Source organism: Gymnoscopelus microlampas (assembly GCF_963454915.1).
Source record: "Gymnoscopelus microlampas genome assembly, chromosome: 7".
Lineage (NCBI taxonomy): Eukaryota > Metazoa > Chordata > Actinopteri > Myctophiformes > Myctophidae > Gymnoscopelus > Gymnoscopelus microlampas.
The window spans coordinates 53,258,142-53,283,290 of record NC_139944.1 but is presented as its reverse complement, the minus strand read 5'-3'; the positions used below and the strand labels follow the sequence as shown (position 1 = coordinate 53,283,290).

The 25,149-nt window shown below is 43.7% G+C and overlaps 2 protein-coding genes across 3 annotated transcripts in view; both read right to left on the bottom strand.

Annotated features, from left to right (window-relative positions):
* Nucleotides 1–24,357, bottom strand: part of timeless (timeless circadian clock) — a 46,215-nt gene extending 21,858 nt beyond the window's left edge. Inside the window, exons 1-14 of one of the 2 annotated variants that reach the window (XM_084062658.1) lie at nucleotides 24,223–24,357; nucleotides 21,281–21,392; nucleotides 18,461–18,614; nucleotides 17,161–17,275; nucleotides 16,862–16,924; nucleotides 16,634–16,735; nucleotides 16,154–16,309; nucleotides 13,325–13,458; nucleotides 6,885–6,972; nucleotides 6,181–6,360; nucleotides 4,577–4,794; nucleotides 3,497–3,600; nucleotides 2,855–3,024; nucleotides 2,056–2,178 (exon numbers count right to left, since the gene is read on the bottom strand). In XM_084062658.1, coding sequence (XP_083918784.1) covers nucleotides 2,056–2,178; nucleotides 2,855–3,024; nucleotides 3,497–3,600; nucleotides 4,577–4,794; nucleotides 6,181–6,360; nucleotides 6,885–6,972; nucleotides 13,325–13,458; nucleotides 16,154–16,309; nucleotides 16,634–16,735; nucleotides 16,862–16,924; nucleotides 17,161–17,275; nucleotides 18,461–18,614; nucleotides 21,281–21,377 — 1,704 coding nt within the window. In that variant the 5' untranslated portion in view covers nucleotides 21,378–21,392; nucleotides 24,223–24,357. Of the gene's footprint in view, nucleotides 1–2,055; nucleotides 2,179–2,854; nucleotides 3,025–3,496; nucleotides 3,601–4,576; nucleotides 4,795–6,180; nucleotides 6,361–6,884; nucleotides 6,973–13,324; nucleotides 13,459–16,153; nucleotides 16,310–16,633; nucleotides 16,736–16,861; nucleotides 16,925–17,160; nucleotides 17,276–18,460; nucleotides 18,615–21,280; nucleotides 21,393–24,218 lie in introns of both variants that reach the window. The other variant, XM_084062659.1, reaches the window with a different exon arrangement.
* On the bottom strand, nucleotides 7,874–8,608 carry LOC311049438 (thiol S-methyltransferase TMT1A-like; the record flags this gene model as incomplete). Its single annotated transcript, XM_084063008.1, has 1 exon — nucleotides 7,874–8,608. The coding sequence occupies one exon, from the start codon at nucleotides 8,606–8,608 to the stop codon at nucleotides 7,874–7,876; it is 735 nt and encodes a 244-aa protein (XP_083919134.1).
* Nucleotides 24,358–25,149: the final 792 nt, after the last annotated feature.

Genomic DNA, 25,149 nt, shown 5'->3' with positions numbered 1-25,149 from the left:
ATGAAAATGAAAAAATATAATAAATAAATGAAAAATGAAATGTTTCACCACTGGATCTATACTTTGACGCACTCTGAAAATAGCCGATCTACAAGTTCACAAAGCTTGTAGATCGGTGGTTAGATACGGTTACTTTTTGGGGGGGGAGATAGCAGTCGTTTTACAATGTTGCAAACTACATGATTGGCTGCCTAGGGAAATAGCTATATTATAGCTATCATATAGCCTATATAACCTATACCGTTGGTTCTCATAGTGGGGTCCGGGGACCCCCAGTGGTCCTTGGGGGGGTTGTTCCAGGGGGCCCCCAGTGGTCCTTGGGGGGGTTGTTCCAGGGGGGCCCCCAGCAAAATGTGTTAATATAGCATCACAATCATTTTAACCACTTTAACCTTTTTATACTTTGGCTGTTCAAAAATAGCAGATCTACAAGCTCATGAGCTTGTAGATCTGCTGTTTTTGAAAAATCTTGAACATTTTGTGGAAATCTTTGAATATATATATTTTTTTGTGAACATTTGTAACTCAAATCTTTGCTTCTGGGGGGTCGATGGAACAACATATTTTGAGATGGGGGTCCGGAGCCAAATACATATAATTTTGGGGGTCCTTGGCATGAAAACGTTTGAGTGCCACTGCCCCTATTACAACAGGGTTGTTGTAAAAGTGTGCCATCTAGTGGCCGGACGTTGTCTACTGCACCTGTTGAACAACACAAGCTGCTATAATCCATGTTTATGAAACCTGGGGAACAGATGTTGTTCTCTCGTCTCTCGCCTTGTTTTTGAACTTTCTTAATAAAACTTTTACAGCAAAGAAAAGGAGAGAGAGAAAAAAGACTTGTCTTCCATAATAAAGAAAAACTGTCAACTTGTTGGCTCTGTGTCTGTGATGTGGAACATATTTACTGTTGGCAGAACTTGGCCCCCAAAACGTTTTCAGATGCTTTACAGCTGAAAACTGTCTGTGGTTTATTTTGCTGTTGTGCAACTTCACCGTCTGTTTGAAGCCTGGAGGCTCTTTCTTTTTTTGAGAAAAGCTCTCAGCATCACTCAGTTTATTTCAAAACGTGATTGGAGGATAAAACCCCTTGAGATTCACCATTTCGTTTTCCACAACACACAAACAGTGACAAGAAACCATGGTGTAAAGTAACTAAGTACATTTACTCAAGTACTGTACTTAAAAATGTCAGTACTTTTACTTGTACTCCACTACATCTCGGATCAGAGTTACTAGTTACTTTGCAGATATAAAGTATTGCATTATACATTAACCACTTTAGCCCTATTTTATACGTAGGCTATTTGAACATAGACGATCTACAAGCTCACAACGCGTCGCTTTGCGACGCGTTGTGAGCTTGTAGATCTGCTAATTTCAAACACTTTTACTTTTGGTACTTTAATGATACCAATACGTTTGTACTTTTACTCAAGTGAATGTGTAATTCCGGACTTTTACTTGTAACGGATCGAGTACTTCTACATTGCAGTATTGATACTTTTACTTAAGTAAAACATTTGAGTACTTTTCCCACCACTGCAAGAAACAACAATCAACAGTAACATCTGAGGGCTCTCACACCATCCAGACCATTCTACATCTGCTACGCATTTCATCTGGAACATCAACAAAGTCAAAGGAAAATACTAAAATATATCAAAAGCGAATCAAGCAAAGAAGTTTTGAAGAAATCAAGTCATTGTTCAAGTCTGAAGGTGCTTTAAACTTAAACGAACGTCTCCCAATTTCTTTCTGAATTATAGGGACAATAAAACGTCTTAGTGGATATATTGATCTGAACGGAACTAAAAGCCGTTTTGAATAATATAGGAAAGGATACATCTTTTTTTCTTTAAAAAGGTTTTTAAAATTAGCAAACATAGCAGAGCTATAAGCTCTTGTAGATCTGCTGTTTTTTTTCTCAGTTCATCTGAATTAAATTACCTGAAACCCTGTGGCCCTCAGTTCATGTGAATTACCTGAAACCCTGTGGCCCTCAGTTCATGTGATTTACCTGAAACCCTGTGGCCCTCAGTTCATGTGAATTACCTGAAACCCTGTGGCCCTCAGTTCGTCGGCGACAGTCTTCCAGGTCTCCTCCAGGGCCTCTGGGGTGGGCGGCTCTGAGCTGGACTTCTTCTTGTTCGACCTTCTCCGCTTCACCTTCTTCTTCTGCAAGAGAGAGAGTTCAGTTCAAAAGGAGCGCGTTGATGAAAACCGTTATCCACATACAGTAAAATAAAAATAAGCTAAAATAGCATATCTGCATTACAAGCTCACAACGCGAAAGGTTTTTTGATTGATTGATTGATTGAAATTTTTATTAGGCAAAAGAATGTAAAACAACACACAACACATTTATAATACTTTTGTCTAAAAGGTCCGACCAAAAAAGTCCTTGCGGACTCGTTTCCGTTGAGGTCCTTGAATTCAATTCAATAGACATATATAGTAGCAACCAAACAGTTCAACTAAATTTCTGAAATTTTGTATTAGAAAATCTACCTGTTGAAGACCAGGGGTCTTCAACAGGGGGTCCGTGACCCCGGCGTTCCTCAGAGATACTGCAGAGGGCCGCCAAAACTTTGTGTGATTTTACATTTTACCAATTGAACCCTCGCATCCCTATTCTGGCGGGAACATTAGCCAAAAATAGCAGATCTACAGGCTCACAAAGCTGTGCGCTTGTAGCTATTTTCGGCGAAGAGGTTTGGTGTACAGGGAAAAAAGAGCAGACCAAGTACTGAGCCAAAGGTCTCTCTCTCAGCTAAGGGGTCCTTGGGCTGCAAAACGTTGAAGACCCCTGCTCTAGTCCTTTATTTTGGATTTTTTTATTTTGGATTTTTACCTGCACAACAAGGTTGTTGCGACCTTTGCAGAAGCGCTCCAGCATGCGCAGGAACAGATGTGTGGACTCCACCAGGTCTTTGAGGAAGGAGCGCGGCTGATACCTCTCGTCAAACTTCCTCAGCAGAGTCAGGAAGATCTCCCTGTACTCCATCAGGTAGAAGATGTTACCTAAAAGGAAAGAACAACATGTTAAAGTCAGGAAGATCTCCCTGTACTCCATCAAGTAGAAGATGTTACCTAGAAGGAACAGAAAGGACAACATGTTACCTAGAACAGTGGTTCTCAAACCTTTTCATTTCAAGGACCCCCAGCTTGGTATACATTAGGCCACGGACCCCCATAACTCTGAGTGACTTACAGACCTCTAAGGGTCCATTTGATACCCAACTATCAATCATTTAGCTGGAGACCCCCTGAAAGCATCTCAAAGACCCCTGGGGGTCCACAGACCTCAGGCATGTATGATTCCTGATGAAAGTCTGAGTGACCGAAACGTTGTATCCCTATAAATACATTTTTGTAAGTGAAGACAGTGTGCGGGACTTCCTTTTTCTGGGCATGTCGTTATAAAAAATAAAGTTTTTAATAAAAATTGTACTGCTGCAACTTGTAGATCTGCCATTTTGCCAGCGCATCGTACTTTTGATAACGTTGGAACTCTGGCGGATGGTTGCGTCGTGGGAGCGGTCCATCTCGTTCACCGTTAACAGCAGCTCCTGGTAGGCCTTCAGTGCCAAGTGCATCCTGGGTAATGAAAACAATGACATAAGATCAATGATAAATCATTAACTATACCTTTGGATCAACAAAAAACATCTTTACACAAAGAAGTACATAACAATTGTCACGGTGACGTTCTTTTCAAACATCTACAAGTTAAGTAAGTAGAAGAAGTTCTCGAAACATTTTGTACCAGGGGTCCTGATAATCTAGAAAATATCACACTATGATTTCTGCTGATTTAGTGTCTCATAAACATAGTTTAAAACAGGGGTCTTCATCGTTTTCAGGCCAAGGACCCCCTAGCTGAGAGAGAGATGAAGCAGGGACCCCCTCTATATTGTATAAAATTGTGTTGCAGATTAAACTTTTTCTTTTCTTAACTTGGTCTGCTCTTTTTTTCCCTCTACACCAAACATCTTTGCCAAAAATAGCAGATCTACAAGCTCACAACGCCTTGCAGCACGAGGCGTTGTGAGCTTGTAGATCTGCTATTTTTGGCTAAAGTTCTCCTCAGAAATGGGATGCTAGTGGTTAATGTGAAAAAATACCATATCACGCAAAGATTTGGCGGCACCCCTGTAGTAACTCTGAGGACCCCCTAGGGGTCCCGGACCCCCTGTTGAAGACCCCTGTTTTAAAAGCTAAAGAAAAGTGTTCCATTAAACAATTATAAATGGAAACATACAGTATATTTACAATTAAAAAAATGACATTTAGCAGACGCTTTTAATCCAGAACGACTTACAGTAAGCAAGGAAAACACAACCTTGCATAAGCCTGCAAGATCGTCAAGGCTAGGGGCATATAGCATATTATATCGTTGCCAGAACCTTAATAAAATAAATACAAAATACAAATATTTTTTCAGTTGTCAATGTGAGACTTCACCGACACCTTCCTGCAACCCCGCTTTGGGTCCAGACCCATAGTTTGAGAACATCGAGGCAGAAGAAGAAGGGAAATAAATAAATGATGGCCTTTCACCGTGTCCCCTCACCTCTTGGACCAGGAGGTGGCCTCCTTCTTGTCGGTGAGGATCATCTCGTAGTAGTTGGTGATGTTCTTCTCCATGTAGTGGAAGGAGCGGATGGACACGGTCTCAGACACCAGGTCGGCTCTGAAGCCGTTGCCTCGGTTGAAGGCCATGAAGAAGCTCAGAGCCCACAGGTAGTAGGTCTCATCATGCTGCTGGGCCGTCTCGCGGATCAGATTCTCCTGGAGTAGTGGAGCGACAATTAGGGGTTAATTAACACTTGGGGTGCCAGAGGTTTATTAAAAAAATCTACGTTGAGTGCCTGGATTTTTAACCATTTTTGAACCTTTTTCAAGTAGTCACAAAATATTTTCAGTGATCACCGTCCTCACGGTGATCCCCTCATTACACACATAGAGGTCTCGTACAATCGGGGGGGGGGGAATTAAAAACATTCCGTAATCCGTTCCATAGTTGCAGCCAGTTGAAAATAGTCAAATTAACATTGTAAAAAAAAAGGTACACAGGAGCAGAGATGCAGGCTTTTGAAGTCATAAGTTAACCAAGAAGTGGATTCAAGTCTAAATCTTCGAAAAATGATATCTCCTGTTGCTATGAAGAAAAAAAAAAAAGAAAAATTGAAAAAAAAAACGAATATATAAGGTTTTGGCACTCCATGGTTGTATTTCCAAAACCGTATATATACGGTTTTGGCACCCAATGTGTTAAAAAGGTAGTGTAATTGATATTTCTGGTCGATTAATTAAAAAGGTGCTGTAAGTCAGTCGTTCTCAAAGGACTGCGAAATGTTTATGTATTTGGCCACGGACCCCCATCTGAAAATATGTTGTGCCAGGGAAAAAATCTTGAAAAATTCGGAATATATTTTGAAACATTTTAACAACACAAATCTTGTATGGATGTCCCTGGCAAGAAACATTTTCAGATGGGGGGGGGTCCGCGGCGAAATGCATATTCATTTGGGGGTCGGTGACATGACATTTTTTTCATTAAAAGTATAGGCCATTGGTTCTCAAAGTGAACCAATGGCAAAGTCCTTTTTTTTAATTTAGACCCTCCAGAAAGAAATGTGATTATGCCAGTATTTAGCCCGCATAATCAAGAGTTTTAGCCCGCATAATCAAGAGTTTTAGCCCGCATAATCAAGAGTTTTAGCCCACATAATCAAGAGTTTTAGCCCGCATAATCAAGAGTTTTAGCCCGCGTAATCAAGAGTTTTAGCCCGCATAATCAAGAGTTTTAGCCCGCATAATCAAGAGTTTTAGCCCGCGTAATCAAGAGTTTTAGCCCGCATAATCAAGAGTTTTAGCCCGCATAATCAAGAGTTTTAGCCCACATAATCAAGAGTTTTAGCCCGCATAATCAAGAGTTTTAGCCCGCGTAATCAAGAGTTTTAGCCCGCATAATCAAGAGTTTTAGCCCGCATAATCAAGAGTTTTAGCCCGCATAATGAAGAGTTTTAGCCCGCATAATCAAGAGTTTTAGCCCGCATAATCAAGAGTTTTAGCCCACATAATCAAGCATTTTTGCCCGCGTTTTTCTGGAGGGTCTATTCATTGCTTCATTTTGACAAATCAATACAAAGATATTTGAAACAAAGCGTTCACCTTGACCAGGTACATGAGGCGGTTGTAGCAGTTCTCCAGGAAATCCACGCAGAACTCTCTCAGGAACAGACGCACATTGAGCGCCGAGCGCCGCTTCTTGCTCTCGCCATCCGCCGCCTGGCGGTTCCTCTTAGGAACACGCCTCACCGACTTCCCCGAGTCGTGAGAGTAGTTCTTGAACTGGGACAAAAAAACACAGAAACAAACTAATATTTCCCTTAATTCTGTCTACTATATATTCTGTCTACTATATATTCTGTCTACTATATATTCTAAATTTACTTCAATAAAAGTACAAAAGTATTGATATCAAAATGATATCATACGACAGCGTCTGACAAAAGCATCAAAAGTAGCAGATCTACAAGCTCGAAACGCACCGCTTCGCGCCGCGTTTCGAGCTTGTAGATCTGCTACTTTTGATGCTTTTGTCTGACGCTGTCGTATGATCAAGTAGGGCGTTAATTTACGGGGAAAAAAAGACAAAAAGTTAGAATATGGATATAAGATGTTTCTGCCCCTACAGCAACGATATCACAATGTGCATAGTGGGAGATTTCTACGGGAGCGTATCTATGTTCACCGGGTTCTATGTTCCCCGCTTACCTAACCCTAATCCCCAACCCTAAGGTAAGTGGAGAACATAGAACTCGGGGAACATAGGACCTGGGGAACATAGGGATGACCCTATTTCTAGTACTTACATTGTGGAGACCCCTGTGGTAGATGACATCATTGTCTCCGATGGACTTTAGACCCTGAACGACATATGATCCTCCAAACCGGGAGTGTCTGGCAGGACAGGGGGAAAAAAGGAAGAATTCATAATCAGAAAAATCAAATCTATACCACCCGCATGTTGATTACACCTACTGTACCTGTTGTGATCATTTTTGTAATGATAAAAAAACACACATTGATAATAGTTGCATATTGTAGCCTATTTTATTCACGTTTCTTTTTCTTCAGTTACGGTGAAATAGCCATTTCTAGAGATTTCTAGAAATCGGCCCGTGGCCTAAAAGGTCGAGAGACCTTTCTTTGTATTCAGAGAGCGAGTGCATCTGTGTTCAAACCGTTCTTCCAATTTTGAAAGGTGTTTGGAGAGAGACTTGCTTTGACTAGTAAAGTGTGTGCTCTCATGACAATAGATTAGATATTTTTGTACACCACCAGTGGACAAAAAAAGTATAATACAGGTCTTAAAAGGGATAGTTCACCTCAAAATGACTATTTTCTCTATGGATTAGTCACCGCATGGAGAATTGAATATTTTTTTGTTTTTGTCGCATTCCTAAGCCAATAATTTGATGAGCAGCAGCAGTTCCGGTAGGACACACAAAGTCTCCTTTGTGTGTCCTACTGTGTTGGTTCTCAAAGTGGGGTCCGGGGACCGCCAGGGGTTCTTGGGGGGGTCCCAGCAAAATGACAACGGCGTTGTGAGCTTGTAGATCTGCTATTTTTGGCAAAGAGTTATAGGTGTAGAGGGAAAAAAGAGCAGCAAAAGTTTATCTGAAACACAATTTAATACAATATAGAGGGGGGTCCCTGATTCATCTCTCTCTCAGCTAGGAGGTCCTTGGCCTGAAAACATTGAAGACCCCTGCTCTATCTATATGAGCAAGATGAAGTCGGTTATTGGTTCTAAATATCGGTTTTGATATACAGTATTTTCGGTTAGTTGTCCACAGCCCTATTTGACAGCATAGCCCATAATAAGCGGCTGGATGTGTACAAAGGCGTCAATCTGTCGAACGTCGAGTCGGGCGAATCCGGCCTCCTCCAGATCCCTCCGCGTGGTCCTGGTGAGATCGCACCCGTCGGCCAGGTAGTACCACAGGGGCTGGAGGACGCGCTGGAAGAAGTACGCCCAGGTGGAGGGCTCCGCCGCCACATGCTCCATGAAATAGAAGGCGCCGCCGGGCCTCAGGACGCGCAGCACCTCCTGCAGGATCCGCGGCACTTTGTCTTTGACGGAGCAGAGCACCAGCGTGCAGACCACCACGTCCACGGACCCGTCCTCCACCATGCCCAGGTCCTCCCCGGACGCCACCTCGAACCCCTCCAGCGTCAGGTGGTCGTTGGCGGCCGCGTTCGCGGACAGGTACTTGCGGAAGTGAGGGTTGGGGTCGGTGCAGGTCACCTTGCACCCCGACGGGTAGAAGCCGAAATTGGCCCCCGTGCCACAGCCGATCTCCAAGATACCGAGGGCTTCGCCGGACTTCTTCTTGAACTCCGACAGATTGCTAAAGAGGTCCGTCTTCGTATCGCACGCTCTGCTGTTGAATCGTGGCGTCAGTTTGAACAGAAGAAATGCGTACATTCGCCTGTATACATCGCTGCACAAGCCAGCCGCTTCGAGCAGCTGCAAGGGTATGGTTACCACCTTGAAACATAATATCAAACAGTTCATTAGAAGACGCGCCATTGTTACGTTACGATACTGACCATCTACAGTCGACGGCTGCAACCACGCGCTGTAGCAGTGTGGCGCTATACATGTAGACTATGCATATAGAAAGAACTGTGGTTCTATCGCATGCACCACCCACTGCCTCAGTGGAAGAAGCATCTCGCTAGAATGGAGCACTGTAGTGCGGGCTGCCACTTATATTGGGTCAGGTGTACAAATGTCACGCAAAGCAGTGGTTCTCAAACCTTTTCATGTCCCCCCCCCAAAATTGTATTTGGCTGCAGACTCCCCATCTGAAAATGTTCTGAGCTAGGGACCCCCCAGAAGAGAAGATTTAAGTTCAAAATAATTCTATAATTCTGACTCACTTAAAAAAAACATAAAGGTGTTTTTTTAAGTCTATACTGTTATTCATAGGGCTGCACATGTGTCATGTGTTTCGCTAGCCAATCACAGTCCTGAATTTGCAAAGTCAGCCAATCACATTACAGCTAGTGGTGATGACACTAGCTGTAATGTGATTGGCTGACTTTGCAAAAGTATAGATTTGCATTGACTGTGGAAGGGTTAGGGTTGTAGACTGCGTTGTAGACTATTGGCCAATCACGGTGCAGGATTGGTCAGTGTCCAAACCTCACTTATAGGGGGCGGTTACACCGCCCCAACAAAAAAAAAAATCTAAAATAGCAGATATACAAGCTTGCAGTGCGGCACGAAGTGATGTGCTGCCTGTGAGCTTGTAGATCTCTGCTATTTTTGAATAGCCAACATATGAATGGATAAAGTTGTTCAAATGATTGTGGCGTTCAGTATACCGAGTGACATACAGCACACTCTGCCACCAGTGTTGCCAGATTCTGTGAGAGAAACAAGCAACCAGGTTTGGAAAACCAGCCCAAAAGAAGCGACAACGGGCCACATGAACACTTTAACATATGCATCAGCCATTTGAAAATAGCCGATCTACAAGCTCACAACACGACGCAATGCGACGCGTTGTGAGCTTGGAACATCGGCCTTGGAACAGTCCCAGAAACCACCATTCGTCCGTCCAAGCCTTACGCGCTAGGCAAGACCTAGCCGGTTGAGTGTCTTAACGGAAGTACCGGAACTTTACCTCCCAAGGAAATTATGTTGACGCTTCATTCTCCGTGAATGAAACGAGTGTTGCGATTGGTGGAAAAATATATTTCTCCAATGAGAAATACATACGACGGAAGTCCCACTCCTATAGACCAACGGTTCTCAAGCTTTAATATGTCAAGGTCTCCTCTTAACTCTGACAGTGTACAACCAAATGGACCCTAACGGGTCCATTTGGTTACATTTGTATACCGTCAGAGTTTCTGACTTGTCAATTTAGTGTCAATTTAGACCCCCCTCAAGGACCCTTGAGAGTCCCTGGACCCCACTTTGAGAACCACTGCTATAGACAATCTCTGCATAAGGTCGTGACCAGGCTTTTCTCCTCGGAGACGAGTACAGGCTGGGAAGGAGGCTAACTTTACGTGACGTTTGTGCAGCTGACCCAATATATAAGCTGCAGCGCGCACTACAGCGCGCCATTCTTTTACGGAGCTAGACGTTTATTCATCCACAGCCGTACCAACGTGTGAGAAGAGATGTTGCGCTGGGTGTTGCACCTGATAGGAGAACCACAGATCTATCACGTGGCGGCGGCAGTGCGCTACAAGGTCTACTCTTTCGGAGGCTTCAGCATGGGCCACAGGGATCAGATCGAAGTCTGCGTCTTCGACACGGTGTCCTTGCGCTGGATGACGTCGCCTAGCGGAAGCGGAAGAGGAGGAGGAGGAGAACGTCCCTTTGACGACGACGTTCCCCTCATGCTCTACGGCCACACGGTGGTGCCGATAGAAGACACCATCTACATGTGGGGCGGGAGGTTCTGCACGGGCGTGTTCTGCAACGTGCTCTACGCCTTCGACGTCGACGCCCACAGATGGTTCAAGCCCGAGGTCGCCGGCGCCGTTCCGGAGGGGAGGGACGACCACTCGGCCTGCGACTTGGGGAAGGTCATGTACGTCTACGGAGGATGGACGCAGCTGAGCGGATACACCAACGACATGTACGCGTTCGACACGGCCACCATGGCCTGGTCCTTCATCGACGCCAGAGGCACCGCCGCCGCGGCGCCCGCTTCGCTGTGTCACTCCGCCGCCATCATCGGGACGAGGATGTTCGTGTTCGGGGGCCAGGGGGGCCACGACAACAAGATCAGAGTGTTCGACACGGAGACCGACCGCTGGCTGAGCACGACTCCTTCTTCCTCACAGCTTCTTCCGGAAGGACGCGGCCGCCATTCGTCGTTCGCCTACGGCGGAGAGCTGTACGTGTTCGGTAGCAAAACGCGTCCCGACGACACGGGGAGGAGCTTCAACAGCCTGTGGAAGTTCAACCCACAGACCTTCTCCTGGACGAAGGTGGAGCCTAAGGGGACGGGCGGCCTGCGTCCGGTGCCCAGCATGAGCTGTTGCATGGTGGGAGATCGAGTCATCTTCTCCGGAGGCTTGTACACCAGAGACCTGTATATCTTGGACTTGAGTCCTAGTATGAAGACGCTGTGTAAGCTAGCGGTCATCCAGTTCGGTCTGGAGCAGCGGGAGCTCCCGCACGACCTCAGGTGGGAGCTGGCAGCCATGACGACAGTCAGCAGCATCAGAGAAAACTAGAAATGTGTGAAAGTGTGGTTGGTTGCTTCCCACACAATTTGTGTGTTGCAGCCGTCAGTCGGTACCTGAAGAATGGTCGGACTAGGAATCTCTTTAGTGGCAGTATGCTCTATAGAGGCCCCACAACATGGGTAGTCAGGCTTAACGGAAGGGCTTTAGGTGCTAAACCAACCTTGAGGGGGGCACCAAACGGCGGGCATAAAGTGAAAGAAGACTCAACTGTCGCGAAGAGCGCCGAAAATTAGAAGCAACGGCTGCTGAAGGAGCACTAAAGCGTCAAAACGCGCCATTGAAGCGTCGATTTTCCGTGCTGCCCCCCCGCTGACATAACGGTCCCGGGGGACACCGAAACGGATCGTAGCACTGGGCACCACGAAGGGTTAATCCGCCCCTGAACATGGGATTGAAATGTGTGGCTGATTGGACACTCACGTTCATGATACATATATATTGAACCAAACGGTATATGAGATACCAAGAGTCAAAGGTTGTGGAGTCAAAGAGTTATTTTATTTACACGGGTTTTCCTCTTTGGAAAGAGCTGCCTCCGGGCAGTCTCAATCTAAACTGTCTTATTCACCTGTTTCCTAGGCTTTTCCCTTCCTGTGTGTGTTCCACTTCCTGTCGATTTGATCCAATGAAATCCAATGAAACTGGTCAGATGACTAATGATATCCAATGAAATCCGACAGGAAGTGGAAAACACACAGCCTAGGAAGCAGGTGGATAAAAACGGTGTGGAAAAACCTGTTATGGCAATAGCTACAGGCTAGTGATGCACTTTAATTTGGGCTTTTATGGTTTGATATTTGTTAGGGATTACATTTTCTTCAATGGTTTAGTATTTTGTAAATTCATGTGACGTGCTGCGCGCTAAAATGTATTGGTGCTGTCATTTATCGGTGCTATATCATTTACTGGTGCTATGTAATATGGATTGGACTATTTATTTGTAGTTATGCTGCAGTGTTTTGTTACGCTTTAATGTGTTATCCAGGGTTTAAGCTATATTGTGATTTTACTTGTATATCGTTTACCAAAATCAAATCAAAATATGTGTTCAATATTTCAAAAAGTATAAAACAAGTGAAAACGTTACTACTGTAAGTTAACCTTACTGACAGTAAGTTCCCTGGATCAGTGGTTCTCAAACTTTTTCATGTCAAGGACCCCCAAATTGGCACTTGTTAGCCCGCGGACCCCCATTTGAAAAGATAAGCCAGGGACCCCCATAAGAGAACTTTTTTTACGGCTCTAGCAGTGATTCTCAACCATTTTAATTTCAAGGATCCCCAGTTTGACATGCATTAGGCTGCGGACCCCCATTTAATGTCCTTTCTATCTCTGGGACCCCAATTTATATTGTAAAATCAATGTTAATTTCACTCTGAGAGTGTACACATGGAACCAAATGGACCCGTTAGGGTCCATTTGGTTCCATTTGTACGCTTTCAGAGTTACAGACCCATAAGGGTCCATTTGGTTCCTATCCATCATTTAGCTGGGGACCCCCTGGAACCCCTTCAAGTACCCCTGGGGGTCCCCGGACCCCACTTTGAGAACCAATGCCCTAGATGGCATAGTGCCAGTCACCTGTTTGTAACGTGGAATCCATGCATGTGAGGCTCTCTGAAGGCACTCTATGTATGGATTCATGTCTCGTCTGGATGAGTCCCGGAACAGTATTATTGAGGATATAGTCAATCCTATAGGAAGGGCCGTCTCCGGTACTCGTCCAGGCTATGTAAACACTGGAGAGTCAGCCTCTATTTATGATTTTGTGTTTTAGCGGTTTAATTTATTCTGTGTTTTGTCAGAAGCAAAGATTTGAGTTACAAATGTTTGCTTTTAAAAATATATTCAAAGATGTGCACATATTTTCAAGATAAAAAAAAGCAGATCTACAAGCTTGTATATCTGCTATTTTTGAATAGTCCAAAGAAATCTGAAAATGACACAGATGCATTCCCGGATTGAATGGGTTAAAATCCATTCAAAGTGGATTTTGGGAAGCAGTCCAGCCCCTCCTGGTCATTTATACCTGATTCCTCTCTGCTTCATGCGACTCCGTTTCTCCGCCAGCTCCTTCTGCCTCAGCAGCTCCAGCTCCTGGCCGTCTCGGTGCTTCTCCTCGGTGGAGCGGGCGTGACCGGCGCTCACCAGGTTCTCTGGCTTCTGCGGGTCATCAGAAAGGAAAGAAAAGTGTCTTTAACCCATTAAGACCTGGAACTGTCTCATTTTTAGATTTGAGCTAAAAAGCATTATTTTACGCTTTTGGCTATTCAAAAATAGCAGATATACAAGCTCATAGCGCGGCACCGAGTGCCGCGCTATGAGCTTGTAGATCTGCTATTTTTGAAAAATCGTGAAAATGTGTGCAAATCTTTTAATATATATTGTTTTAAAGCGAAAATGTTTTACTTGAATCTTTGCTTATGGGGGTCCCTGGAACATATATTTTTAGATGGGGGTCCGTGGCCAAATACACGTCATTTTGGGGGTCCTTGACATGGAAAAAAGAACCTCTGATATTATGGCGACATAAGTTTTTTCAAAAAACTGTTGAATCCCCCAGAAGCAAAGATTTGAGTTACAAATGTTCGCTTTTCTAACTCAAATCTCAAGATTTGCAAAAAAAATAACGATTTTTCAAAAATAGCAGATCTACAAGCTCATAGCGCGGCACTCGGTGCCGCGCTATGAGCTTGTAGATCTGCTATTTTTGAATAGCCAAAGTCTAAAATCTGTAAAGTCTATAAATGCGACACAGACGCGTCCCAGGTCTTAAAGGGTTCATTTGATCATACTACACCTGGCACATTTGACTGCGTTTCTGTCTTTGCTACTGTTTTTGTTGTATGACTTGTTGTGAAGTGCACAGAGACCCCTTGGGGTGATGTTGCACTATAAATACAAATAAACTGAACTGAAATAAACTGAAACGTACTTACTTTACTGACCATACTACAGCATCACACAGAAGCAGCAGATCCACAAGCTCAAAATGCAGCACGAAGCGACACGTTTTGAGCTTGTAGATCTACTACTTTTGCAGTTTTAGATTTTTTTTAATCCTGAAAAGTAACAGTTTTGGACATACTGTATGAGGTTTCCACCTGACAGAGACGATATGGGTCCCTGGTCAATTCTATGGATCCCCAATAAAATGAGTCTAGACACAATGCTGTGTTTAACCACATGAACCCCAGACAGACCAAACATTCAGCAAAAGCTCACAATGCGTTGTGTTCCGACATGTGAACTTGTAGATTTGCTATTTTTGTTGGAGATCTGGTGTAGAGGGAAACACTAAGTGGACCTAGTGTAGAGTCTTTAGGGGACCCTGGTCAACTAAGTTCAGTTTAGACGGTTTTTGCAACAACAGAACTGACAGAGGAAAATACTGGCCAGGGTACTTTTGGAGTAGCCTGGTAAACCCTCCCTCCGGAAATCTCATTTCCATTTGATTTCAGGAGTGAGTCTGGGCTGAACCGCCTTTCTGCAATATTCGCTCTGTACGCCGACCTGACGAGCCTATCAGCGTCGTCGCACATCGTTCTGTGATTGACAGCGACAGTTGGCCAATCAGGTGGCGAGTTCGAGTGAGCCCGAATGAAGCCGAGTGCAGCCTGACTGGGGCCGACAAAAGACGAACGGCAGCCATTGTTGTTTCTGCGAGTGCCGTGACTTCTTATTTTCGGTTTTAAAACGGTCTCAAACTTCTTTTTTGAGGCACGGAATTTACTATTAAGATATCGTTTGGATAAAATTTAGTTGTTTAACTTCATATATGTGGTCAATTAATCATGACAGAGCCTATTTAAAAATATAAATTTAGAGAACCGGCAGGGGCGGGGAGTGACACGCATGTATCCCAATAATTAAGGCAACCTATTTTCGGCATGGCCGTCCCAAAAGTCCCGTTGCGTCACATAGTCTGGAGGTCGTCAAAATGAACTGCTGATTGGCTGAAGGGGAAAAACGATCATTGGTTGAAGGGGTTGTCAGTCAACGGTATTACTCCCGCCCAACTCCAGCCAACAGCGAATATTGGAGAAAGGCGGTTCAGGCCAGACTCACTCCTGAAATCAAATGGAAATGAGATTTCCGGAGGGAGGGTTTACCAGGCTACTTTTGGAGCTCATTTAGCCTCCCCCCTAGCCCCCATGTGTGACCTCACCCATCACTGTAGCTCAGGACTCAGTCACAAACAAAGTAAGTGTTACCAATATCTAGGACTTGGGGTCCAACCTGGTCTCTGAACATGATGGAGATGATCTACCTCCCACATGGGCAACTGGCGGCCCGGGGGTTACATGCGGCCCCCACCTTCACTTAATGCGGCCCGCAGGTTAATATCAGAATACTGATATATTATTGATTTCAGCTGTTTACCATTCCAAACATGCAAACATGACCCGCTTTAATTATTTCAGTCTATATTAGTAGCTTAATGACTGGTATTACAATTCTATTGTCTTTATGTCCAATGTATTCGTATTTAAGTTCATAAAGTTGACATAAGTATAACTAAATGCATTTGAAATTAAATAAAAATGTTACTTTTCAGGATTCCAATTGAAAAATAGGAAAAAAAGCAGCAGAAATAGCAGATCTACAAGCTCAAAACGATACTTGTAGATCAGAAAAAAAAAATCAGCTATTTTTGCTACTTTTGTGTGACATAGAATGGTGAAGTACGGCATTAATTTACGAAAAAAGTTAAAATACGGAGATAAGACGTGTCTACCCGACAGTATACGCAATGTGGCCCTCTGGAGTGAGTGTGAAAATATAGTGGCCCTCTCCATCATCAAAGTTGCATCACCCCTGATCTACCTGGTCTCTGAACATGTTGGAGATGATCTACCTGGTCTCTGAACATGAGGGAGATGATCTCCAGGACGTGCATGCTCCACTGCTGTTCGCTCTGCGCCGACGCCACGAACTTGATGAGGTCGTCGAAGCCGCTCATGTGGAAGGCCCACAGCAGCTTGTCATGGATGCTGGCGTCATCGTCCACGTTCTGGAGAACATACCCGACGCCAGAGGAGACACCAGAGGAAGGAAGGAGACAAGAATCAGAAGACAAGGTTCCAACTAGTCTCCTCCTAGTCTGTCAAGAAAGACTGCTGACTCACACAAAATGCTTCTGTGCAACGGGAGCGATGAAAAAAATAAACTACAGCGGATGTAGTGTCCGCCCCCCCCCCCCCCCACTTCTGTACTGTAAATCAAATTAGAAGACAGATATCTAGCTTGCTGCTTAGCAGAAATGGAAAGCCAAAAATATATTTTAAAGAACAGAATTTTACTGTGTAACTTTGGGATCGTTGCCTAAAACTCCTACCTTCTCCTCATAAGGGTTAGCAGGAACGTGGAGAATATTCCTGACCAGCAGAAGAATCCTCTCTATCAGCAGGCTGTCTTCTTCTTCTCTCTGCTCCCAGTCCTTGGGAGACGAGAGAGAGAGAGAGAGACACTCATAAATTAACACATATAAGTATATATATTAATCAGTGAAAACAGGGAACAAATAACTTAAGAAAGATTTTAAAAACAGTATGTCCACACTTACCAGTTGTAGAAGGTTGTACAATGTTTCACTGAAAACCGCAAACACCTTCTCACTGGCAAAGGCCTACAAAGAATAAGAAACGATTAAGTCAACTGCAATTATGTAAATTGCAAAATACACCAATTAACATAAGATTACACACTACTCCATCATGGCATTAATAGTGTAAAAAAACGGCCCCTTTTTGTGCTTATAACTGTTGCCAATAAAGTGTTCTCTTCTATTAAATAATAAGTATCACAGTGTTGTTCCTGTACATGTATGAATTGCGTTGCAAAAGGTGATGTCAGAATCCATACCTCTTTGTAGGCCTGTAGGAAACACTCCACCTGTAAGAAGTGATGTCTGAACACCGGGTCGTCTGGGATTTTTCCAAAGCAAAGGAGAGCCGGCTGGGTCAGGTTGACCATGAGTCTGTAATACCAGAGAAGAAGAAAGTGATTAGGGATGCACCGATGTGACATTTCCGGCCGATACCGATAACCGATGATGTCAACAACCTATATTTACCAACGTCGATATTATCTGTATAAAAACAAGTTCAAGTGTTGTCCATTCCAAAAAAGGCGTATCAATACTGAATTTGAAAAAGCAAAGCCTCTTTATTCCAAAACTAGGGATGCATTGCACCATAACAATTGACAATTGTGCCCACACCCACATCCCAACATAGGGGAGTATTTTTATTTAAAAATGTTCCAACTTGTTGAACCTTTTGAAAGCTTCTCCAGAAAACACTGAATCTGCAGCCTTCATCATCACAAAAGGCTTTTTCAGTTTCATAATGCAAACCTTAAATAAATTATATATTTTTTAGAAATTTAAAAAAACAAATTGACTAAAACCAATATATTATTTTGATAATTTGACAATATTATATTGATATCGGTTCGATGCCGATATTGCATTTTAAGGCCAACATCGGCTGACCGATTAATCGTGCAGTAGCGATTAGAACTATTGTGTCTGTACTAGAGCCTGAGTGACAAATGCCAAATTCCTGACTGCACGTTCCAAGTCCATGGCGTCACCAACAAGGTGGAGCGTCTACCTCAGGTGTCTTCAACGTTTTCAGGCCAAGGACCCCCTAGCTGAGAGAGAGATGAAGCAGGGACCCCCTCTATATTGTATAAAATTGTGTTTCAGATCAAACTTATTTTTAGCGGTGCCAACCGCTCTATATCTGACTTTGTCTGTGTGTCCGTGTGTCCGGGTGTCCGTGTGTCTGTCCGGGTGTCCTCTGTATTCTTATTGGCTGGGCTATAAACAAATATTGATGACAACATCAATACGGGGCTCATCAAAGGCAGCGCTTCCTTCACACAGGGTGTGATTTATTTTACTTGGTCTGCTCTTTTTTCCCTCTACACCTATACCTCTTTGCCAATAATAGCAGATCTACAAGCTCACAACGCGAGGCGTTGAGAGCTTGTAGATCGGCTATTTTTGGCTAAAGTTCTCCTCAGAAAAGGGATGCTAGGGTTCAAGTGGTTAACGTAAAAAAAAAGAAATATCACACAAAGATTAGGCGGACCCCCTGCAGTAACTCTGAGGACCCCCTAGGGGTCCTGGACCCCCTGTTGAAGACCCCTGGTCTACCTGATGCAGGCATCAAACAGAGGTTTGTTCTCCGAGTGCTGCGTGATGATGGGCAGAAGGTCGTTCTGGAGGATCTGCCCCGCTCCCAGCTGCTGACGGATGTCGCGCGTGTCGTCCTCATGGCGTAGGTATCGAATCAAGTCTTTCACACTCTCTGGAAGAACATGGAGGAGACCGAGGGAGAGAAAAGGATCAGAGAAAATAGAGGAGGACACGCACGTGAAATGTCCTCGTCTGCTCTGAAAGAAAGCTGCCGCAATCCGTCAGTCTTGAGAGACCAACTCCTTGTTTTGTTTTTTTCTAAATGTTTATCCCACGATTTTGTAACCCATTTTTCACCCCAGTGCCAATGGACCCTTCGCTAAGCCCCACCCACCCCACTCTGTGACTGGTGGTGCGGAGTTAGTCACACCCAGGCCTGGCAGCGCCTGGCAAACTTTGCTTCTCACCCATTGACTTGCATGTTAAATGACGGCTTTTCCCCTTAAAAATAATCGATCATTTCAGCAGCAAGAGCTTCAAAATCTCTTCTAAATCTAGTCAACAAGGCCTGCAGTAGGCTATGCACTGGACAAATGTGCATGACATTATTTCAATGAACTAAAAACACGGGAAATGTTAGAGGGAGTAATAGCCATGGATACACGACGGTCGACTGTCTCGAAAGTGCAAACACCAGGTTGAAGTTCATCCATGACGGATGAACTTCAACCTGGTGTTTGCACTTTCTCCATTTACGGCCCGTACATCTACAGAAAAGTTCATATTTCAAATATAAAGTGCTTATCCCATGGCCACGGATGTTACATTTATGTACGGCTTCTCAAAAGTACCCGTATCATCCGTATTGTTCAATAAAAAGCATTTTAATCTGATCGGTGGCCATTTTCTCCATATGCGTTCAACTAAGCGACCCTATCGGTTGGTAGGTGTATTGCACTCTGATACATTATAACTCTATGAGAAAATGGCCGCCGATCGGATTAAAATGCTTTTTATTGAACAACACAGAATATACGGGTACTTTTGAGAGTCCCGTGCATAATTTTAACATCCGTGGCCATAGCATAAGCAATTTATATTTGAAATCTGAACGTTTATATAGATGTACGGACCGTAAATGGAGAAAGTACAAACACCAGGTTGAAGTTGATCCATGACTGTAACAGGAGTTTTCATGTACCGCAGGGTAAGACTACAGTAGCAGTTAATAAATAGACGAACAAATGAATGAATATACTTTAACGTGCAGAATTCGAAACAGGCAGCGCTGGGATTCTGAATTGTGTTACGATTACGGTGATTAGTATCATTGACACCACCTGGGCGAGTGAGTCGTGTAATACTTTCCCAACGTTAAGCTGTGTTCAACAACACAGGCACAGCCATAGCCTTCCAGTTGAAGCGCAGATTTCAGCTTGGGAAAAGAACCCTCCAGTTGTGGGTAAGTGGAATCTGTTGCTGGTTCATAGTCACCATTGCGTTATCGTGGTATTCCTGTTCTTGCTATTATGTTGCAAATGATTGTGTGTGTGTGCCTGTGCGGGCGAAATAACATTGACAGCTATTAGTCCAGGGGCCAACACTGATATTTTCACAAATTGGTACCACCTGAGGTGGCCATAAAGTTTTTGTATTTTTGTATTCCTACATGTCTCTAGTTTATATTTTGGTATGATACATTTTCCAAGTCAGTAGCTTAATGGCAGTTATCACTACCTACCGGCTAATGTATCCGGTAGGAGACACAAAGTAGAATATTTGTGTCTCCTACCGGAAATACATGAGGGCATCAAATTATTGCGACAAAAAAACAAAATATATCCATGTATTCAAGGCTTCATGGGGTGTGCAATTGATAACTTCTCAGATTTTTGGTGTTGACAAAAAGACTGCTTTCCATAAGCTTGTAAAAGTTTCGGTCCTTCGGTCTAGGGTGGTCATAGCTGAATGGGTAGAGAGTCCCCCTGGGAAACGAGGAAAGGAGGAGTTCACCCAAAAAATGTTTATTTTCTGTCAATTGCACACCCCATGAAGCCTTGAATACATGGATATATTTTATTTTTTGTCGCAATAATTTGATGCCCGGGTGTATTTCCGGTAGGAGACACAAAGATTCTACTTTGTGTCTCCTACCAGATACATTAGCCGGTTTAGAGTGATTACTGTCATTAAGCTACTGAATTGGAAGATGTATCATACCAAAATATAAACTAGAGACATGTAGGAATACAAAAATACCAAAAATGTACGGCCACTTTAGGTGGTACCAAAATCTGCCTTGGCCCCTGGACTATATGGCAGGTGACGAAAGTTTGCCAGACCTGTGCCAGGCTAACAACGGTTGCTAAGCTGGCATTGGACAATCGCTTTTGGGGTGGGGTTTAGCGAAGGGTCCATTGCCCAGGCTTGCAATCCTGGGCGCTACTCTCCCTCTGCCAGCCTGGGGAGAGCCCCGAACTGATCTCATGCTTCCTTCAATGCATGAGGAGTGAGCAGGCTGCTTCTTATCACCTGACAGGGGGGGAAGTTTCCCCCGGTTGGACGTAGTGCCAGACCAGGGGGAGGCAGTATAGAGACCAGGATTACTGCAATATTTTTTGTGAGGGTACCTCCACACAGAAAGGCCTTCTCGCCAACCCCACCTAGGGTATGGGCATTGATGACGCAGAGGAGAGAACACGCCCACAGCGTCCCCGGCGGGAATCCAACCCAGGACCTTCCAGCTGTGAGGTGACAGCGCTACCCCCCCCCCCCTCCGTAACTAACTCCTTGTTGTCTATGGTGGTTTATTTTCGATCATGTGATGTTGATACTCACCTATGCAGTCAGGTTCAGCGTGGTATGTCTCCCCCTCCAGGTACCCCAGGGCACTACACGTTGCTAAGAGCTCACAGTTCATCATGTACTCTTCCATATATCACCAGACTACCTACAGGAAGGTAAAGGGTTAACACAGACAGTTCATTATGTACTGGTCCATATAAAAGATCAGGGGTCTTCAACGTTTTCAGGCCAAGGCAAGGACCCCCTAGCTGACAGAGAGATGAAGCAGGGACCCCCCTCTATATTGTATAAAATTGTGTTTCAGATTAAACTTTTTTTTTTAACTTGGTCTGCTCTTTTTTCCCTCTACACCTATACCACTTTGCCAAAAAAATAGCCGATCTACAAGCTCACAACGCCTCGCAGCGCGAGGCGTTGTGAGCTTGTAGATCGGCTATTTTTGGCTAAAGTTCTCCTCAGAAAAGGGATGCTAGGGTTCAAGTGGATAACATAAAAAAAAAAGTCACACAAAGATTTGGAGGACCCCTGGCATAGATACCATTAGGCCCATTTTGAACGTCTCCCTCCGCTATAGACGGGTTTCATGTTTGTAAACATTGAGAGGATATGACCGCGCAGAGGAGGGGGTAAGCCTATGGGTGCGTTTGGAAATTACGCACCGGAGCACACTCGCCTATTAGTTTGTATTGGCCAGTGCGCTCACTGCCGCTCAGGGCTGTATTTTCGAACGCGCCTTTCCCCCAGGCATGCGCAGATTGCGCATTCTGCTCTGTGATGACGTCGCGCGGAAATCCGTCTATATATCTCCGAGATGAGGTCCCACTGTAGCGGGTACCGGCAGAGTACAGAGTGAGAATCACCTTTTTGGCCACAAAAAGGTCACAACGCCTCGCGCTGCACCTATACCTCTTTGGCAAAGAGGTATAGGTGTAGAGGAAAAAAACTGTTTAATCTGCAGCACAATTTTATACAATATAGAACATCGCTCTCTCGGCTGGGGGGGTCCTTGGCCTGAAAGCATTGAAGACCCGTGCCCTAGGGGTCCCGGGACCCCCTGTTGAAGACCCCTGCGTATTCAGAGGTCATTTCAATGTAGGGGAGGTAGTGATTATCATTGTCCCCCCCACATCCACTGAACTTTAACTCTGTCAATCTCACAGATTCTCCCAAATGAATACAGTACTGTTGTTTTATATCTGCATACATAGTGTCAGGAGGAACATAAACAACCATTATATTCCATCAAAACCTTTATACAACAAGTGACTCTGTGGTATTACATTCATATCTTATTGTTTCAGATACACATGTTTACATTATTGGTGGTGGAGATGTTAACTGTAAAGTAAAGTAACTAAGTACATTTCCTCAAGTACTGTACTTATGTACACTTTTGCTATTTTCAAATGATTTTTATACATTTTGAAACCTGAAATGGGACTTTCTGAAGGAGTACTTTTTACTTTTGGTACTTTAAGTACAATTTGAAGTACATTTTAAATTCTTGACTTAATTACTTGAAACAGAGTATTTCTACATTGCATGTGAGTACTTTTCCCACCACTGTTACGTAATCAAGCACAGCAACTCTGTAGCACACTAACTAGGTCATCCTTTGTGCTACATTATAGCCAGATCAGATGATATTAGACAATGAAGATCTGTTTTCACATACGAAACATGATCATTCATTCACAGCGACTTCAAGTGAAAGTTAATACCTTTAATCCATTTCTGTTTTTATCTATGCCTGTTGGTCGCTGTAGAGTTAGCTCTGGTCTAGCCCTGAAACGTGACTGTCATGTCATGACAGTCATGGCGCTACTTGTTCCTGGTTTTTGACATTTCTCCATTTACAACCCGTACATCTACATAAACGTTAAGATTTCAAATATAAAGTGCTGACCCTGCGGCCACGAATGTAACAAGTTGAACCGCCCGGGTCTAAGTACCCATATCTTCCGTATTGTTCAATAAAAAGCATTCTACTCCTATCGGCGGTCATTTTTTTCATAGTTATAATGTATCAGAGTGCAGTACACCTCCCAACCGATGGGGTCGCGTAGTTGAAAGCATATGGAGAACATTTTGAGAAAATGGCCATCGATCGGATAAAAATGCTTTTTATTGAATAACACGGAAGATACGGGTACTTAAGACACGGGCGTTTTAACTTCTAACATCCATGGCCGTGTCGTCAGCACTTTATATTTGAAATCTGAACGTTTATGTAGATGTACGGGTTGTAAATGTAAAACAAAAAAACAAAAAAAACAGGAAGTAGCGCCATGACGCTTGTTTTGTGACAGATGAGCGTCATGTGAACCATGGCTAGCTCTGGTCCACAGCGCTGGCGAGTTCATAGACAGAAACCTCCACTACCGTGTGAGGTCTCCAACTGTAGTTTAAAAATAAAGAAAACTATTTCACTTCTCACCGAAACAAATGCAGTTTTATCATTTTGAAATGCCATTCTCGTTGGTGGGAAACGTCTCAGGACCCCACTTTTTGTGTAAAATCCACTTTTGTGGCATAAAATAAAATAATGTCCGCCAGACGGAAAATGTTGTATATACTCAACATGCGCCCCCTACAGATCTGGTCAATGGTATTTTTATATTGACCAGATCTGTAGAGGGCGCAGTGGAGCAAAATACTATACTTCCCGTCTGGTGGACATATTTTATTTTCTGCCCAAAAACTATATTATACAGAGAAGGTGGGGACCTGAGACAATGCCCACCATGGATAATAGTCTTTCAACAACACAAAACAGCCTTTGTTTTGATGAGTAGCGAAATAGTTTTCTTTATTTTTCACTACAGCTGGAGACCTCTCACGGTAGTTGAGGTTTCTGTCTACGGGAATAAGACTGCTACTAACAGAGCGATAGAGAGAAGTCACTACACATCGACTCTAGTCTTTGGTGAAATAAGTAACGCAGTATTAACCATATAAGGTATTTATTAACTCACCACATCAAGCATCTGTAGCCACAACGTAACGATGGCTGATCATCGCGAGACAGTTATTTATAATAACGATGTGATAGCTGTCATTTACACTAGTTTTACTTTAACATTCAATCCAAAGTCCCGCCACAACCACTCTATTGCAAGTACATGACAACATCCAAATAATGCCATCGCCCGGAGGGACGGGTAACGCTGTGATTGGCTGGTTGGGTTGTCAAGCAACCTGCCAACGCGGGGAAACCATTGGGGAAACAAGTCTTTTTTCTCTGTGAAATATCTACACACAGTGGACGTGGTTGTAAATAAATAAACTAGTTAATATCTGAGCTTTCCCACTCCAATCATCATGGCTTCAAAGTATGAACATGAACAATGATAATATTTAAAAAATGTTCTGTCCACAGAACACGCCTACTTCATTCGTGTCATCGGTTGCCTGGCAGCGAGAACTAACCAATTACAGTACGATCATACTTCCGGGCGATGGGATTGACTCTCTGTCATGAAAGTTGGTTTCCTCCTCCTTCCGGATGTAGATGATGTTTGAAGGCTCAACCTTAATACGCCACAGGCTTTACATTGCTTTAAATTAGGGTCAGTGATATTATTTTTGTTTAAAACAAAATTGTTTTAGTTAAAAGGTTAAAATCATTATTTTCTGACTGTAATCATTGCTTATAGTTGAGTGCTAGTTCAGTCACAGGACTCTCTATGTCTCTCCAGCTCTTTAATAAACAGCAAATACTTTTTCAGGTAGGTGACAACATTTCAGCCAATCAGGAGAGAGTAGGCCAACTAATTTATCAGCTTCATTTTTAGTGATCAGTTCCATTTTGTTCTGCTCATTTCTTTGTGTCATCACTTCCAATTTCACTTGTTTAATCTGTATCTTGACTGAGTTCTCTATCCTGATCCTGATAGGATAAA